The sequence below is a fragment of the Bacillus rossius genome, chromosome 17 (assembly GCF_032445375.1).
Source record: "Bacillus rossius redtenbacheri isolate Brsri chromosome 17, Brsri_v3, whole genome shotgun sequence".
NCBI classification, from domain to species: Eukaryota; Metazoa; Arthropoda; class Insecta; order Phasmatodea; family Bacillidae; genus Bacillus; species Bacillus rossius.
In genome coordinates, this window is record NC_086344.1 from 15,264,852 (window position 1) to 15,282,130 (window position 17,279).

Consider the following 17,279-nt stretch of genomic DNA (forward strand, 5'->3'; position numbering starts at 1 on the left):
TGGAGTGCGGAGGGTGAAGGTGGAGTGCGGAGTGTGGAGAGCGGAGGGTGAAGGTGGAGTGCGGAGTGTGGAGAGCGGAGGGTTGAGTGCGGAGGGTGAAGGTGGAGTGCGGAGGGTGAAGGTGGAGTGCGGAGTGTGGAGAGCGTAAGGTTGAGTGTGGAGTGCGGAGGATGGAGTGCGGAGGGTGAAGGTGGAGTGCGGAGTGTGGAGAGCGGAGGGTGAAGGTGGAGTGCGGAGTGTGGAGAGCGGAGGGTTGAGTGTGGAGTGCGGAGGATGGAGTGCGGAGGGTGAAGGTGGAGAGCGGAGGGTGAAGGTGGAGTGCGGAGTGTGGAGAGCGGAGGGTTGAGTGTGGAGTGCGGAGGGTGAAGGTGGAGTGCGGAGGGTGAAGGTGGAGTGCGGAGTGTGGAGAGCGTAAGGTTGAGTGTGGAGTGCAGAGGATGGAGTGCGGAGGGTGAAGGTGGAGTGCGGAGGGTGAAGGTGGAGTGCGGAGTGTGGAGAGCGGAGGGTGAAGGTGGAGTGCGGAGTGTGGAGAGCGGAGGGTTGAGTGTGGAGTGCGGAGGATGGAGTGCGGAGGATGGAGTGCGGAGGGTGAAGGTGGAGTGTGGAGAGCGGAGGGTGAAGGTGGAGTGTGGAGAGCGGAGGGTGAAGGTGGAGTGCGGAGTGTGGAGAGCGGAGGGTTGAGTGTGGAGTGCGGAGGATGGAGTGCGGAGGGTGAAGGTGGAGTGTGGAGAGCGGAGGGTTGAGTGTGGAGTGCGGAGGGTGAAGGTGGAGTGCGGAGTGTGGAGAGCGGAGGGTGAAGGTGGAGTGCGGAGTGTGGAGAGCGGAGGGTTGAGTGTGGAGTGCGGAGGATGGAGTGCGGAGGGTGAAGGTGGAGTGCGGAGTGTGGAGAGCGGAGGGTGAAGGTGGAGTGCGGAGTGTGGAGAGCGGAGGGTTGAGTGTGGAGTGCGGAGGGTGAAGGTGGAGTGCGGAGGGTGAAGGTGGAGTGCGGAGTGTGGAGAGCGTAAGGTTGAGTGTGGAGTGCGGAGGATGGAGTGCGGAGGGTGAAGGTGGAGTGTGGAGTGCGGAGGGTTGAGTGTGGAGTGCGGAGGGTGAAGGTGGAGTGCGGAGTGTGGAGAGCGGAGGGTTGAGTGTGGAGTGCGGAGGGTGGAGTGAGGAGTGCGGAGGGTGGCAACCGCGTGCTCGTCGCCCCCACAGGACCTGCAGGCCCAGGACCGGGCGCACCGCATCGGCCAGCAGAACGAGGTGCGCGTGCTGCGCCTCATGACCGTCAACTCGGTGGAGGAGCGCATCCTGGCCGCGGCCCGCTACAAGCTCAACATGGACGAGAAGGTGATCCAGGCGGGCATGTTCGACCAGAAGTCGACCGGCTCGGAGCGCCAGCAGTTCCTGCAGAGCATCCTGCACCAGGACGACGCCGACGAGGAGGTGAGCGCCGAGTCTCCCCCTCTGCTTCGTTTCAAAAGATCTAAACAGTTATTTTTCACTTACCTATTTTGGTCCAAGTTTAATTGAGTTAAATTTCATAATATCTTTGAAAGATTTGTGCAATGGGAGTGCATGACTTGATGTAAGTTTTTGGACATACGCAATTGCCAAGAACTTTTTCTGTAGAAGAAAACTAAAAAATAAAAATAATTAAATAAATAAATAAAAATACTCAAAAGACAAAAAACACAGATTAAGCAAAAAAATGCTGTTGTCAACAGGATATAAACACCACAAAATATTCCGTAACAGGAATATGGTCAACAAACAAAGAAAAACAAAGAAAAATGTACTAAGGGAACGAAAAAATTCCCACAAATGATGACACAAAAATATTGAACCCAAAAAAATTCAGCACAGCGGTTGAAACGACACAAAAATACGATAAAACGAAAAGACGAATCAAACACAATAGTTTTCCAAAACAGAATAGAACGATAAAAACCACCACAAATGATAACAGCACAAAAATATTGAACCCAAAAAAATTCAGCATAACAGTTGAAACGAGACAAAAACACGACAAAACGAAATCTTAATCTGTGTTTTTTGTCTTTTGGGTATTTTTATTTATTTATTTATTAATTTTTATTTATTTTTTTAGTTTTATTCTACAGAAAAAGTTCTTAGCAATGGCGTATATCCAAAAACTTACATCGAGTTAAAATTTACCAAGAAGTACCCAAATTCTGCTTTAACGAAATGGAAAGATTGGTTGGATGATTTTTTTTTTTTTTTGATATCTCACGTGGAAAGTGACCATCCTCTTGTTTTGAAGTGTGCAAAATTTCATCAAACTCTGAGGAAAACTAAACAAGAACGAAGAAACAATCCCACTGAGTCACTCTTTATCTCTCGCAGGTATTATTACAGTATTTAGTCCTATTTACCTATTCATTTGTGGCTAGTAGGGAAGTTAAAAAAAAGACGCGTGTTCATATTTCGCCCGTGATTCTGCGTGCCGGGTGGATACGTAACTCACTTTACAATTTATTTTAAAGATTAGGGGTGTGCATTTTTTGAGTCTTTTAGTTTGACTATTTATTTATTTTATCAACTCACACAGGGCGACAGCACCCCCCTTACACTCGGTGAAAGATTACTCTCTACTTCTCCACGGTTCTACGGCCTGTTTGCAGTCAGATCCTTCGTGTGACTGGTCCTTTATAACGTAGACTGACTCCCCGCATGTGTTCTCCACCACGGACACGGGCTGGACACTCGGGTTTACCGTCTCGCTGGCGACTGTTGACAGTCCCTTGGAACCAGCACGGCGGACTTGGAGGCTGGGAGAAAGTTGAGCCCAGTGAGCACGGCTCGGCAGCTGACTACCGTAGGGCATAACCGCCTTCAAGGGCCCGGCATGAGGGAGGAGTTGGAGGGTTATAGGTGGAGGATTGGGGGGGAGTGACCCAGCAACTCTCGAGTTGGCATTCCCTGGCATGCCGAGCGGGCCAGACCACTCGTCTGCCTCAGCACGCTGACATCTTTAGGAAGGAATGGACTGACGGCCAGCTTATTGTTTAGTTAACGTGCATGGCTTGTAGCACATCAGTAAACTAGAATATATTCATCTAGATCAGGGTGGCCACTCACCGGGAAAACCGGGATTTATCAGGGAAATCACGTTGATCGGGAATTATCAGGGAAATGTCAGGGAATTTTTTTAATAACCGGGAATTTTTTATGTCATGTATATTTCCGCAGAGCTGCCAACCATTACGGATTTTCCGTAATTATTATGGATTTAACACAGATTTACAGAACATCGCTGGTTTATTACGGAAACGAGGCTTTGTGCTGCTGGGTAACGGAAAAAAAAATTCCGTTTCTGGTGTGCGTGTTTCGTGAACGCAGTTCGAATACATCACGTGGTTGCGCAGATAACGGAACTAATAAATGTGCGCATGAACTGTCGAAATAAGTATAATTCTTGTGTTTCGTAATAGAAATGGTACGGTATTACGTCCGTTGTACGATACAACTAGTACATATTCTCAGACTTATCGTTTGTTAGCTACTTACATAACGATAATTTTTGTACGGTACTTTGGCTAACCTGTGTTGTGTTAATTACTTTTTTGAAATACATTTTTTTCATCAAGTTGTCTTTGTCGTGTCTACAGACGTGAAACCTTTTTATGTTGTTCAATAGTGTTGTGTTCTTCAGTGCCGGTTGTAGAAATGAAGCGTGTAAAAGAACAATGTGTATCTGGGGCAAAAAAAAAAAAAGAACATTATTCTTCAGAACTTTCGACCAAACTATTCAAAAGAATGGCCATGCTTGTCATCTTCAGATGTTTTGGAACGCCACGCGTTTTGTAATGTATGCACGTGTGACTTTTCGATTGCACATGGTGGACGGGATGACTGTAGACGGCATATTGAATCAAAGTAACATGCAGAACATTTTAAAGCCGTGAGGAGCAATAAATCTATATCGTCGTTTTTCGCTACATCTGAAGAAACGAAAGTAACAAACGCAGAGTTATTGTTTACGTGTTTTTTGGTAGAACACAATTTACCGATAGCAGTAGCCGATCATTCGGGTAATTTGTATAGAGCTATGTTTCCGGACTCAAAAATTGCATAGAAATACAGCGGTGCGAGAACAAAAACATCTGCCTTAGTGGAGTATATGGCTGGTGAAACTAAATTGAAACAGTTGAATCTTTAGTAAGTGGACCATTTGCTTTAGCTACAGATGGGAGTACTGATTGTAATGCAGTGTATATTTATCCATTAGTTGTTTCATTTTTAAATCAAACACGAGGTAAAATTCGCACTGTGCTGTTATCCCTTGTTGAGAGTACTAAGACTAAAAATATTTCACAACTAGAAATGTTACACTTCAAAAATGAATGTAAGAACAGTTATCAAAAGTTGTGTGAAAAAATGTTTGAGCGCTGGCCACTGAAATACCCCATTGCTAGGGACAGGAAAAATTCGCGGGTTCAATGACCTGTAGGATGAACTCTAGTTCTGTGTACTCTCGGTCAAATGCCACCCACTCATTGGCTGCTGTTTTGTGAGACGTCCCAACGTAGCAGCCTGAGATTCGATAAAGCTTTGGTCGGGTGTTTCTCATTGGCCCAGAATCATCCAGGTGCGTTGCGAACCAATAACAGAGGCAGCACTGAGGTATAACTATTTGTATTTTAGCCTATCGCGAAATGAATTCGCGAATTTTTCCGGTCTCTAGACATAAAACAAAAAACAGACTGCAGGTCATTGAAAGGGACGCTATAATGTAAAGTGAGATATTTAAAAAGTATTATGTTATTTAACGAACTTCCGTATGTATATAATGAAGAAAATACAGCAGGGTGCTAAAATGTGACTAATCTCTTTCTATAATATTATATTATTTCATCAAAAGTATGTTTTTTTTTGTAATTGTAAATATCAGGGAAATTTTGAATTTTTAATCAGGGAAATCAGGGAAAAATCAGGAAATATTTTTGGTGACTGTGAGTGGCCACCATGTAGATGTTGGCAACAAAACAGTAAAATTAAAAAAATATATATGTATTGATTAGGTAATACTTATATTAGAAGTACATACTAAAGATGGCATTTATTATATAAATTTAAATTCTTGATGATGCTTGATTTGCAAAATATTTATTAAAGGTGCTCCACACATTTACGTACGGTTAATTTAATAATAATTTAATTACAGGTTCTTAAGAACATTTTTTTAAAATTAGGATTAAATTGAAATAACATCGAAACGCACATCACTCCACCTTACTTAATTCCAAAATGTGTGTTAATGCACCATATATAACACCAAAATTCAAACAAAACACGGATTTAATTACAAAAATAAAATGTCGAAAAATCTTTAGTTCAATAAATGTAATTAATTTAGCTGGAAGTTAGTACCATAAAGTATGGACCAAATTCATACAAAAAATTAATTTTACATTGTTTGATCTTGCATATTTACCTTACTAATTGTAGACACTCTTATTTCAAAATATATTGTTAAAATGTAACATATATCACTCATATTTTTTGAATAATATACTGTCTTCGGTGTCAACATTCAAGAAAGTCAGGAATAAGTTAGGGAAGTTGGTATTGGTAAGCATATCCTGGAAAAGTCAAAGCATTTAAAAATATAATTCTATTTTCATATTAAGTATGACAGTCGTAATAATGCAGCATTGCAAGGTTTCCACAACTTTCAGTTTGAGGCTGGACTGTCTTTGTTTCTTTCAGAATATTCAAAACTAAATCAATAATTTAAAAAAAAAAAAAAAAAAAGTATACTGAAAAATTTTATTACAGATTTTTGTGGAAATTGGTTTCTGTGAAAAAAAAAAAAAAATAATAATTTTTAAGAATTAAAAAACAAAACCACTGAACTCTCATGTTTCAAATGTGAAGCGCAAGCATGTGGTCCCATTCCTGTGGTACAACAAATATAGAGCATCCCACTCTTAGATTGCAGTGTGGAAGTAAATGGGCGCATTCTCTCTCTCTCTCTAACACACGCCGATGGCCGTTAGCGCTGTCCTTGTTTCTTCGTGCGTTGTTGCCAAATATCAAACGAAACTAAAATTTTAATTTTTGGACCAAGCTTTTTTTTATATTGTATAGCATCGCAATACGCATCAGGCAATGCTTATTTTGAATACTTAACAATATTTTAAGTGTCCGAAAAAATTAAAAAACATAACTTATTCTTATTCACTGCGAACTGTTTTGAAGTATTCCGAGATGTTTCACATAAAATAAAAATAACCTACATGTGTATTTCATTCCAATTTTTTTTATTAATAAATTAATGCCTTAGGACGCCACCGAACAAATGTTAAGACAAAAACTGTACAGGTTTCACTTAAATTTTTTTTTTTAATATATTGAAATGCATTTTCTCACAAACTGACACATCAAAAAGTTTACCAGCGGAAAACTTTTTTTCTATTAAAGATAGATGGGGACGAAAGCGTGAAAAATGTTCACAATGAATTGAATTAGTTTTTAAAAGCAGCTCCATCTCAATTTTTTCTATAGTTTCCGTGGAAATAGCTTTTAAAGACATGTCTTATCAGTACAAGAGCGCGCGCTGCAGTCGTAAGAGGAAACAGGGTCGTGTGTTTAGATAAGTGGGGTTCTGTCCTGCAAGCAATTTCAAATACATGGCTTCCTTAGTCAACCATGTATTTCCTTAGACACGCATTTCTGAAAACCAGCCTGCCAGTTAGTATCGCGTCTCGCGACGAAGCAACGCGTTGTTTCCGGTGACTCGTTACAGTTATAATTTTGACAAATTATTTATTAACATACGTGATATTATTTTCTAAATTTATTTTTATTACGTACATATAAAATATGGAAGATAGAACACCAAAAAGAAATTATATCGGTAGGCTACGCGGGAGGGAGCGCAAGATTGTGTTGAATGTATTTGAGTATTTTTCAAAAAATATGAGTGTGTGCAATGCAATTAAGGAAGCTTACCATTCTTCTGGTCAGCTGTGCTACTCTTATGGAAGGGGTATCAACATTGGTCAGCGGTAGCGATAGTGATTAAATGGTATGTGATGTTATTAATTTCTTAATCAAATGAACGTTACATTTATCGTATAAATTCCTATGAATGAAATGTGTGTGAACAGATTCTTGTTGTAAGTTAAAGTTTAAAAAAATTCCTTATCGGCACAGCCTAAAAACGCAGGAAGATTTTGATGATTATATTTATTTACATTAGAACAAAAAGGGATTTTTATATCCTTAAACCCATATTTTTTTCTTCCCCTTGCAGTAATGGTTGCTACAAAAATATTTTAATCGAATCTTGAACATAATGTAAAATGTATGAAATAAATACGAAGGAATTTAATAGCAATCATGGTACAAAATTTTGAATTATTTTTCTATCCTTCTTAACGCCAAGCATCTTATCAAACATTGTTTTAGACAAAGTTTTGGAAAATAAAAAATTATATTTACAAACCATTTAAATAGATTTGATAAGGTGTCTACTAAGGTAGTTAGGTTTTGTTTTGTCCGGTGAAAATATTTTTCGAACCCATGCAGTTATGGCTGGTCGTATCAAAAATTTATTTAGAAAACATTTTTTGGCATTAGGTACTCAGAGTTATCATACGTTAACACGGATGCGATATTATTCATATTATTGGAGTTGTTGCGATTTTTCCGGTTTTTAAAAAAATCTTCCCCATTTCGACCCAATTGTTCGGATTTTTCCCATAACTTACTCGACCGAGAATTTCCATTACCGTATTTTATTTATCATTTTGGACATGACTTGTCCAAAAATACGGCATTTATCGGGCCCATGAAAATGTGATATATATATATGTGATTTTTAGAACATAAAAGAAAACTATAAGAAATTCTCGTCTACAATAGGTAGTTTTTATTTGAAATTTACATAAAAGTGGCATTATTACAAATTTATATGTGTAATAGTATAAAATATTATAAATTACGATATGATTTCTTAAAATGCTTCTTGTTCGATCCAAATTACAAAGACACATATCTCCTGAAATTCGTAATGTGTTAGAGATTTGGCAACAGTGCGCGCCATAAGCCGTGTACTGCAATCTAAGAGTGGGACGGGCTATAGTTATGTTACTCTGTACCATACTTGTGGTACACACGATGCCAAATCATGGTGTGTCAGAGGGAGAGCAGTGGTGACTGCAGAGCAGGGGCACAACAACTAAATTTTCAAAAGGAGGGGGGGGGGGGGGGGGGGGGACAATATACCTTTTTATAAAGAATCATCGATCCCACCCCTATTGAAGCGGGGGGGGGGGGGGGGGGGTTGTATTTCAAGGTCGAAAATGGTGCAATTTATGCAGTTTCATTATCTAAAAATTGATTACGCAGCTAGTGGAAATAACATATCCGACTTGTACAGCACTTTCTTTGCCCCCGTTTGCCCCCACTTCAAGGTTTCAGAGAGGGGTGGGGGGGCAAAATACCCCGCCCCCCCCTCCCTGTTGTTGCGCCCCTGCTGCAGAGTGTTGTTGGTGATTGGCCGGCGCGGTGCTGCAGGAGGAGAACGAGGTGCCGGACGACGACACGGTGAACCAGATGATCGCGCGCAACGAGGGCGAGCTGGAGCTGTTCACACGCATGGACCTGGAGCGGCGGCGCGAGGAGGCCAAGCTGGGGCCCAACCGCAAGTCCCGCCTCATCGAGGAGAAGGAGCTGCCCCACTGGCTGGTCAAGAACGAGGAGGAGGTCGGCCGCTACCCTTCGTGTGCTTGTCGTGACTAACAACTAGTAGGGACAGGGTTGTGGGGGTGTGTGCTTGTCGTGACTAGCAACTAGTAGGGACAGGGTTATGGGGGTTATACCGGCTGTTTCGGGTTCTTGTCGTAACTAGCAACTAGTAGGGACAGGGTTATGGGGGTGTGTACTTGTCTTAACTAGCAACTAGTAGTGACAGGGTTATGGGGGTTATACTGGCTGTTTCGTGTTCTTGTCGTAACTAACAACTAGTAGGGGCAAGGTTATGGGGTAAATTACAGTAATTCAGCTGTTTGGTATTCTTGTCGTCACTAACAACTAGTTGGGACACGGTTATGGGGTGAATTATGGTAAAACCGGCTGTTTCGTTTTCTTGTAACTAACAACTAGTGGGGACAAGGTTGCAAAAAAATTATTTAATTACGGAAAATAAAAATATGGTTATGATATAATTTTATATTTTAAGATTCTTAGTCATTAAAAAAAAAATGCACATAAAATAAAATAATCTCTCATATTTCAAATACAGTACCTAATATGAGTGTTTGAAGAGTTCTAATACATAAACTACATACCAATAAGTTTGGTTAGGAGGGCATCACAGTTATAGGACATCATTGTCCCTGTGTTCCTTTATCTGAAATAAATTAACAGTCATTTGCCTGCTCTGGTGGTTCTTTTAAAATATGTACCTCAATGTATAATGACAATGAATCACCCCGGGATATAGGTTTTTTTTTTGCTTCCATCAAACTGGTTGTTCAGTATAGATTTACAATGAATTTAAATCTCCCATATCATTTGTGTTGATTGTAGTTGGCAAAAATTTTTGTTGGCGTTTCCGACAAGCAGATATTAGACAAGCGTTAGACTAAGGTGGCATAGCGTCAAGCATGGCCGTTATTAATTTTAAAGGCAAGTTGGTCCAGTTGTTTGTTTTATGTCGAAGTGTATTTTATTTTGTGTCTCAAGGACTGGTACTCTGATATAATTTGTGTGCGTGTACATTAGACTTGGTTGAACACAACCAAATGCATTTAGGTTTAATGTCTCATAAGCGTCATGGTCATTCGAGACAAACAAGGAGGCGGAATTGAGGTGGAACAGCAACGGAATGCGTCGGTGGGGAAGATGGGAGTACCTTGAGAAAACCCACTTATTTGTGATGTTTATAATCGTGCAACTTGTTGGCCAGTTAGTTAGTGTTGTACAATTAATTGTTTCTGCACGTAGGTTGAGCGATGGACATTCGAAGAAGAGGAGGAGTGCTATTTGGGCCGTGGATCTCGGCAGAGGAAGGAAGTTGACTATAGCGACAGCCTCACAGAGAAAGAGTGGCTCAAGGTGAGTGTGTTGTCTAGAGACTCAAAGTTGCTGTAAAATCCATATAAAACGAAACAATTAATAACGATTCACTCGCAAACAACTCGATTGGCAGCAAGCGCGCCCGATAGCACAACTTACTGCCATGATGGTCGAACAACAACTGTTGCTTCGTTGCCGGGAGCTGCAGGGCTACCAACCTTGGCAGGCAGCCAACTTGAAAACTTGGCGCTACTAGCAAGCAGCGCGGGAAGTTCAAAAATTCAAACGTTTCTAACACTATACACTAAATTAACTCACAATATTTACAAGTCCAAACAGTGAGTGTGTTGTTGCTCAGATAAATTTTGTAACGCACGTTAAGAATTATGGGTCCATGTTTGACGGTAAAGGGTTGTGATGACCAGAGAACAGAACTTTTGTAAAGGAGAAATTTAAAACAAAGGCAACTATTAATATCGGAAGATATCAACGGTTTTCATGAAACTTCTTTGTTGCGAATTTTGTAAAAAAAAAAATTAACACTTCTTTTAAAAAAAATAACCCCTTACTTTTTCAGGTTCTAATAAATTTTTGTTATCACTTAAATATGTTCCTTTTCAGTAAGAAAAGCTGTTATAACAAACTTATGGTCAAATAAATTTTTGATTCAAATGAATTTTTCCACCATTGGCAGTTGTTGGGTTTGAATTGTGTGATTTATAAATGTAGACTCAAATTTAGTAACAAACAAATGGATAGAGGCGGGTAATTTTCACGAACTTTGTCCTGGAATGCTTCAAATATTGTTTTTATTGTGCTTGTTGTTTGGATGTGTCCTTTCGTATTCTTGTCATAACTAACAACTAGTAGTGGCAACGTTGCAAAAAAAAATTTAAAATTACGGAAAATCAAAATATGGTTATGATGTTATGATATAAGTTTATATTTTAAGATTCTTAGTAATTAAACAAAAATGCACATAAAATAAAATAACCTCACTTTTTTTTTTTTGTTAATTTTGTAAAAATTAACACTGCTTTTAAAAAAATAACCTCTCGTATTTCAAATACAGTATCTGATATGAGTGTTTGAACAGTTCTAATACATAAACTACATACCAATAATTTTGTTTAGGAGGGCATCACAGTTATAGGACATCATTGTCGCTGTGTTCCTGTATCTGAAATAAATTAACAGTCATTTGCCTGCTCTAGTGGTTCTTTTAAAATACCTCAATGTATAATGACAATGAATCACCCTGGAATATAGGTTTTTTTTTTTTTTTTTTCTCCTTCCAACAAGCTGGTCGTTCAGTACAGATTTACAATGAAATTAAATATCCCATATCATTTGTTTTGAGGGTAGTTGGCAAAAATTTTTTGTTGGCATTCCCGACAAGCAGATATTAGACCAGCGTTAGACTAAGCTGGCATGGCATCAAGCATGGCCGCCATTAATTTTAAAGGCAAGTTGGTCCAGTTGTTGGTTCTTTTAAAATACCTCAATGTATAATTCAGTTGTATTGTTTTCTGGATGTGGCGTCAGTGTCTGCTGTCGGGGGCACTTGCAGGCGATTGACGAGGCGGGGGAGGACTTTGAAGAGGAGGAGGAGGAGGAGGAGAAGAAGAGCCGCAAGAAGACGCGCAAGCGGCGCAGGAAAGGCGACGACGACGAGGAAGGGGAGGAGGAATCCACGCAGACCAAGAAGCGCAAGTCTGCGGCCGCGGCGACCATCGACCCGCGCCTCAAGAAGAACATGAAGAAGCTCATGAACATTGTCATAAAGTACACAGACAGGTGAGGACGGTAGATCTTACCACCATCTCGCTTCCATCTCGAACAAGGAAGGCAACCGCTGTTCTTCTCGTGTTTCATTATCGTCACTTTTTCCTAGAGGACTGTGCGCTCTTCAACACTCTTAGCAATGTAGAAAAAGAGACTATACCCCTAAAGTAGGGTAACATACAAACCCTTGATCATCCACCGCCATCAGCTCCAAGTGTAGATGCAAGTGGCGGATAAACAAGACTTACGTATGTTGACTTTCTAAAAAATACAGGCTCATTGAAAATGATTGCCAGGATTCTGAACTGTCATCATAAAAAAAAGTTTATAATGGATGTACATTTATGGCATCTTAAAATGTTCATACATTTTTATAAAGTTTTAAATTTATCTTAGTACTACACTTTTATAAGGGCGAACTAGGTAGTATGCAATGTTGTGCCATGTCCACAGTTACAGTTACAATTTGTGCAGCGTCCGTCTCTTTAAGGTGCGGGTTGGTCATTATCTGCTCAACATTTTCCCCACAGGATAGTGACCTTGTGGGACAGTGAAGCGTAAAACGCCGCTTGTGCGGGGAGCGAGAGTGGGGCTGCGAGACTGTACTGTTGGTGGCACACAGCAAGTCGTAGTCCCCCGGTCGACCCCTAGTCCTGTTCCGGGCAGAGCTCACCGCACTGAAGAGGGTCGCGTCACCGGTCTCGCGAGTCTGTCTCCCCCGGCTGCCAGATCACGATGTCCGGTAGTAAACGGCCCTTACCTAGCACCTGCCTCAGTATTGGCCGTAGCCCGGGCACCCCGTGTGAGCAGTGTTGATGTCTCAGTTCTAAGACGGTCTGTCGGGAGAATCTCTCGCCACACAGTTGTTAGCGTGTAATGAACAGCGTGGATCCCGTTTACAAGAGTGTGTTTCTTCAAGTAACCAGCCCAGTGAGATGTGAGTATTCTGCAACCAGGGACTGCATGCCTTGCATAACAGGGTAACTCAGTGTCGATAACCGCTATTAGACAGACGCAACAACTTAAGGACTTAACCAACCTTGTGGCTTTTTTTTTTTCTTTTTTTTTTAAGCAAACATAGACAATTAATTTAAGTGTAATCAAAATCATCAGGTGATCCACGGCCATGCTGGACTAGCAATTTTGCCCGGTTACTGAAAACGTCAGTATAATTTTAATATTAATATAAAGCAACTCAAATTGAAACAAGTTCTAATAAGCAGCACTATGGCTTAATGTTATTTCTACGTAGTTGTAATGCTAAGCAAATGTGACATTTAAACTGCTATAAAACTATAGATGTTCAGATACCACCAATGATATTGCAATATCTCACCCAATACCTTATACTACAAAAAATAAATTATAATTACTGGCCACACTTTATAAATAAGTACAGTAAACTCTCAATTATCCGGGCTTGGATTGTTTGGTTTTCGGGTTTATTTGTGTTTAAATTTAGTTTAATTATTAGTTTGTTATTTCTGAAGAAGTCAAAACAGGAAGATGGCATCCCTACGGCGCCTTTATTCGCTTGGCCATTGTATATTTTTAACCATCCTGTACCTGGGTCAGAAATGTTAGATCTGACCTTTCGAATATACAGCTGTCACGTTTGTTACTCTCTAACCCTGAGGGGGATACCCCGACTGCTGATGCATGTTGTTGTGTCGTGTTGCACGCATGCCTGCCGCCCACCCAGCACCGGCGAAGGATGTGACTGGCTGGCATTCAGCTGGGAAAAGGGTCACAGCAGAGTTTTGTGTGTGCATGTTTTGTTGGCAGGCACAACCGTATCTCGAGCGGTGGCGAGATAACGTTCCCTCTTCGCCCATTGCAAAACTACCATTGAACCAGCAATGCACGCGAAGGCAATTTTCACGTGTTCATCACGACAGGTTGTTACGATGCAACTGAGCAACGGGCCATTTATTCCCCAGGCTTTTAACTGCAGCAGTTCATGCCGCAAGTCGCGCGCTGTTGCAGCATCCATCTTTTGACTTGTGGGAATTGGGAACCTGGTCATGTGCCAAAGGGCACCGACGTCAGTTCCGCCTCTGAGAAGCCCTACGTCCACACAGGCCTAGCTGGCACCTTATGGCGGCCAACCCGCCACGCAATCGACTGCTCGCCACCCCTCCAGATCCTTGGAGAGAGGAGGTATGCCAACCCCCTCCGGCCTGGGACGCATCTACAGTCCTCCCTAACCCAGACCCAGACCCCTACCACTTTAGTGAGGTTAGGAAAACAAGAATTGTCTGTCGTGAGTTGGGCCAGTTTGGTTTGTGGTTACTTATGTTGTAATGAACTCTGCTCCAGGATTGAAAATCGGTCTTTTTACTCGGTCGTGGTTGGATGTCACGAGGTTACTCTGTTCAAGATGCTAACACTTAGGCTTGCTTATCGTTTTCTTTCAGGCCATAAGATGTTAAAAATGTGCAACTGCTCGATGTAATGTACCGTATTTGTTGTCTTGGTGGATCAGGTGTAAGATAGGCTATATTAAAGTTGAAATTCTTTGCAGTGGTTGCCGGGCGTGAATGTCGGAAGTTGACTTCGAAATGTTCATATTGGAAACTAAACTTCGCAATAATAAAATGCATGTTCGTGTAATCAATTAAGGATCATGTGCGCTAGCTTCGCGGTTTTGTTTTTGCGACAGTGACGGGCGTGTGCTGAGCGAGCCTTTCATGAAGCTCCCGTCTCGTCGAGAGCTGCCCGACTACTACGAGATCATCAAGAAACCCCTCGAGATAAAGAAGATTCTGCAGAGGATAGAGGACGGCAAGGTACCGCTACTCTTTCTCTGTGCCGGATGTTGTTGGAAGACGCCACACGACCGGCTGCAGTGTTTTACCAATCCCAGCATACACTGATACTGTTCTTATGTGCAGTCAGGTTTAACACATAACACTTGAAAAATGATTTCTTTAGATTGGAAGGAAAAATTTTACGGAATGAAATTACGTAGTTATTTCTGAAGGATTTTTTGTATATATCAATTGAAGTTAAGAGTTTGGTACATGTCCTTTGAACTTCATTCTTCTGTTGCCAACACTTGCCGACGTACATACCCTCGTACAGTCCCAGGAACAGCTGCACGAATAAACACTTCTCTTTCGTTCACACTGAAATAATTTTCTGTTTGAACAATGTTTTAAGATTGAAAGGTCATGAAATTGTCCCTGGCTACATCGTAGCAGGTGCTACGAGAACACTAGGCAACTGGGGCGATTGCTTCACGAAATTATTCGCGGTCGCCGACGGTCTTGAATGCTGACAGTCGTAGTCAGATTAGTTTGTTATTGAAACGATCTGAATTGTTATTTGCGGCCGAACCCAGGCCAGCAAGCGGACTCTACCACACTAGAACACTCAAACTATGTGGCACAGAAAGTTTGACCCTCCCAAAGATCGCCAACTTGTTTGGCACTCGCCTCCCGGCCTGGATCGCCAGCTGACTCTTGCTGACTCCTGCCTGGACAGAGCGAACTGGAATGGCGGCAGACCTCACAATCAGATTATTCCTGTTAAACTCGGGTTAGAGTTGTTGCGAACCGTATGGAAAACCACGACGGCCGCCTGGTGTTTCACACGTGGTTGGGAAAACTCGTAAACGTTTTTATTTGTGAACGGATTTATATCCGGTGTGCGGAAGGTGGTCGTGGATGTGTAGAGCTCCTAGAACCATGAGCCACTGACCTCCTCCCTTTAAGGGCACAGCTTCCCCCAACCCTTGGCCGGCAAAGTACCTGGCTGGGGGGAACTTGAGTAATGTTTCGACTTTTAAATGGATTTTAATCTTATTTGCTGGACATTGTCGCGGGATGTTTCGAGCTCCTGAAAGGGCCTGCCTTATATACCTGTCCTGAGGGCCTGGGCGTGACTCAAGAAGGGAGGAACTCCGGGAATCGCTGGTCGCTTCCAGGCACTCCAACCAGCAGTAGTGCCGTGCCTGCTCGGCTGGCTGTGAGTGGCTGGCGGTGCTCGGCATGGTTGCTCCAGGCAACCAGAGCAGAGACGTGGGCGTGGTGGACCTGACAACAGGTGGCGCTGGCTACTGTGGCCATCTGTGCCGTTCCGCACACACGTCTTCTTGGAAGGGCTTCGGGATTATTGACGTGCACGGCCCGTCGCATGTCAAACTTGAGAATTTTATCGATATACTTAACCACGTTATTGTTCCTCAAGAACCCCACTATAACCCTGCAGTGAACTAGTTTGTCATTGATAGGAACAATGTTTTATGGAAAATAGTGCTAGCACTGAAATAATCCTGAAAAATCATGTCAATACTTGATGTTTAACTACCGAAATGCGTAAACCAAAAAAAAATTATAAAAATTTAATGTTAATTGTTTGATCTTTTATTTTTTTTTTGCATTTACATTGCTGATTAATTTTTATTGTTGCTAGGTTTTCTGTCCTGGACATGTTTATTGAAAATTATATTAATTGTAAAAACGCATTGTACATCACAATCCGAGTATCGGTGGAATCAGTGTTGTCGGATGTAAATTGAACTTATGAAAGTGTAGACCCTTGTCCGAGGCGTGAGCGACGGCGCGTTGCAGTTCAGCAACTTCGACGAGCTGGAGAGGGACTTCATGCAGCTGTGCAAGAACGCGCAGACGTACAACGAGGAGGCGTCGCTGATCCACGAGGACTCCATCGTGCTGCAGTCGGTGTTCACCAACGCCCGGCAGCGCCTGGAGCAGGAGGGCGAGTCGGACGACGAGGAGAAGCTGCGGCGTGAGTCCGGTCGTCTCGGCCGATACTACTTACTTTAACTAAATTTCCATTTCTATCATGTCTTGAAAGGGCCCGCCTAGGTACAGGGGCGTAGCCAAGGGGGGGTGTTTTTAGGGGTTCAACCACCCCCCCCCCCCCCCCCCTTGAACAAAATCTTTAATTAATTTCTTATTCATCACTCAAACAAAATTCATATTAAAATTAATAAAATTTTTACCATTACAATATTTAAATTTAAGTACCGAAAACTGCTAAAATAGCACTATTTTACACCTTAACATCCAAATTTTCCCAGCTTTAATACCGGGGGGGGGGGGGGGGGGGTTGCATGCTTCTTAACACCCCCCCCATACACAAATCCTGGCTACGCCACTGCCTAGGTATCAGGGGTGTGTGTGTGTCGGCGAGGCGGGATGGTAAGTGCTTCTAGCGCGGTGTTGCCTCTGGGCTGGCGCGCAGTCTTCTCCCAGTGCGTGGGGCAACTGTGAGATTTCAGTGGTAACTGTAGCATTATTTGGCAGAGAAATGAAGATAAAAGGTGTTCCTTGAGTGCTTTGAAGAATCTGTACCAGGTGTTTCAATGCAAAGTTTGATTTTTGCAGATGTGCTGTTTTGAAAACAACACTGTTGTAGATGCATAACCTATATCAGCATACTAAACCAGCAAATGTTTCCAGCGACATAAGTTTTTTTTTAAGGAACGGTTTATCAAC

General features: G+C 42.0%; 1 protein-coding gene across 1 annotated transcript in view; it reads left to right on the forward strand.

The window, feature by feature from the left end:
- LOC134540736 (ATP-dependent helicase brm) overlaps window positions 1–17,279 on the forward strand; it is a 91,191-nt gene that overhangs the window by 69,576 nt on the left and 4,336 nt on the right. Inside the window, exons 20-25 of the mRNA XM_063383633.1 lie at window positions 1,195–1,425; window positions 8,527–8,715; window positions 9,958–10,068; window positions 11,600–11,826; window positions 14,477–14,603; window positions 16,389–16,566. Of these exons, the coding sequence (XP_063239703.1) occupies window positions 1,195–1,425; window positions 8,527–8,715; window positions 9,958–10,068; window positions 11,600–11,826; window positions 14,477–14,603; window positions 16,389–16,566 (1,063 nt within the window). The remainder of the gene's footprint in view (window positions 1–1,194; window positions 1,426–8,526; window positions 8,716–9,957; window positions 10,069–11,599; window positions 11,827–14,476; window positions 14,604–16,388; window positions 16,567–17,279) is intronic.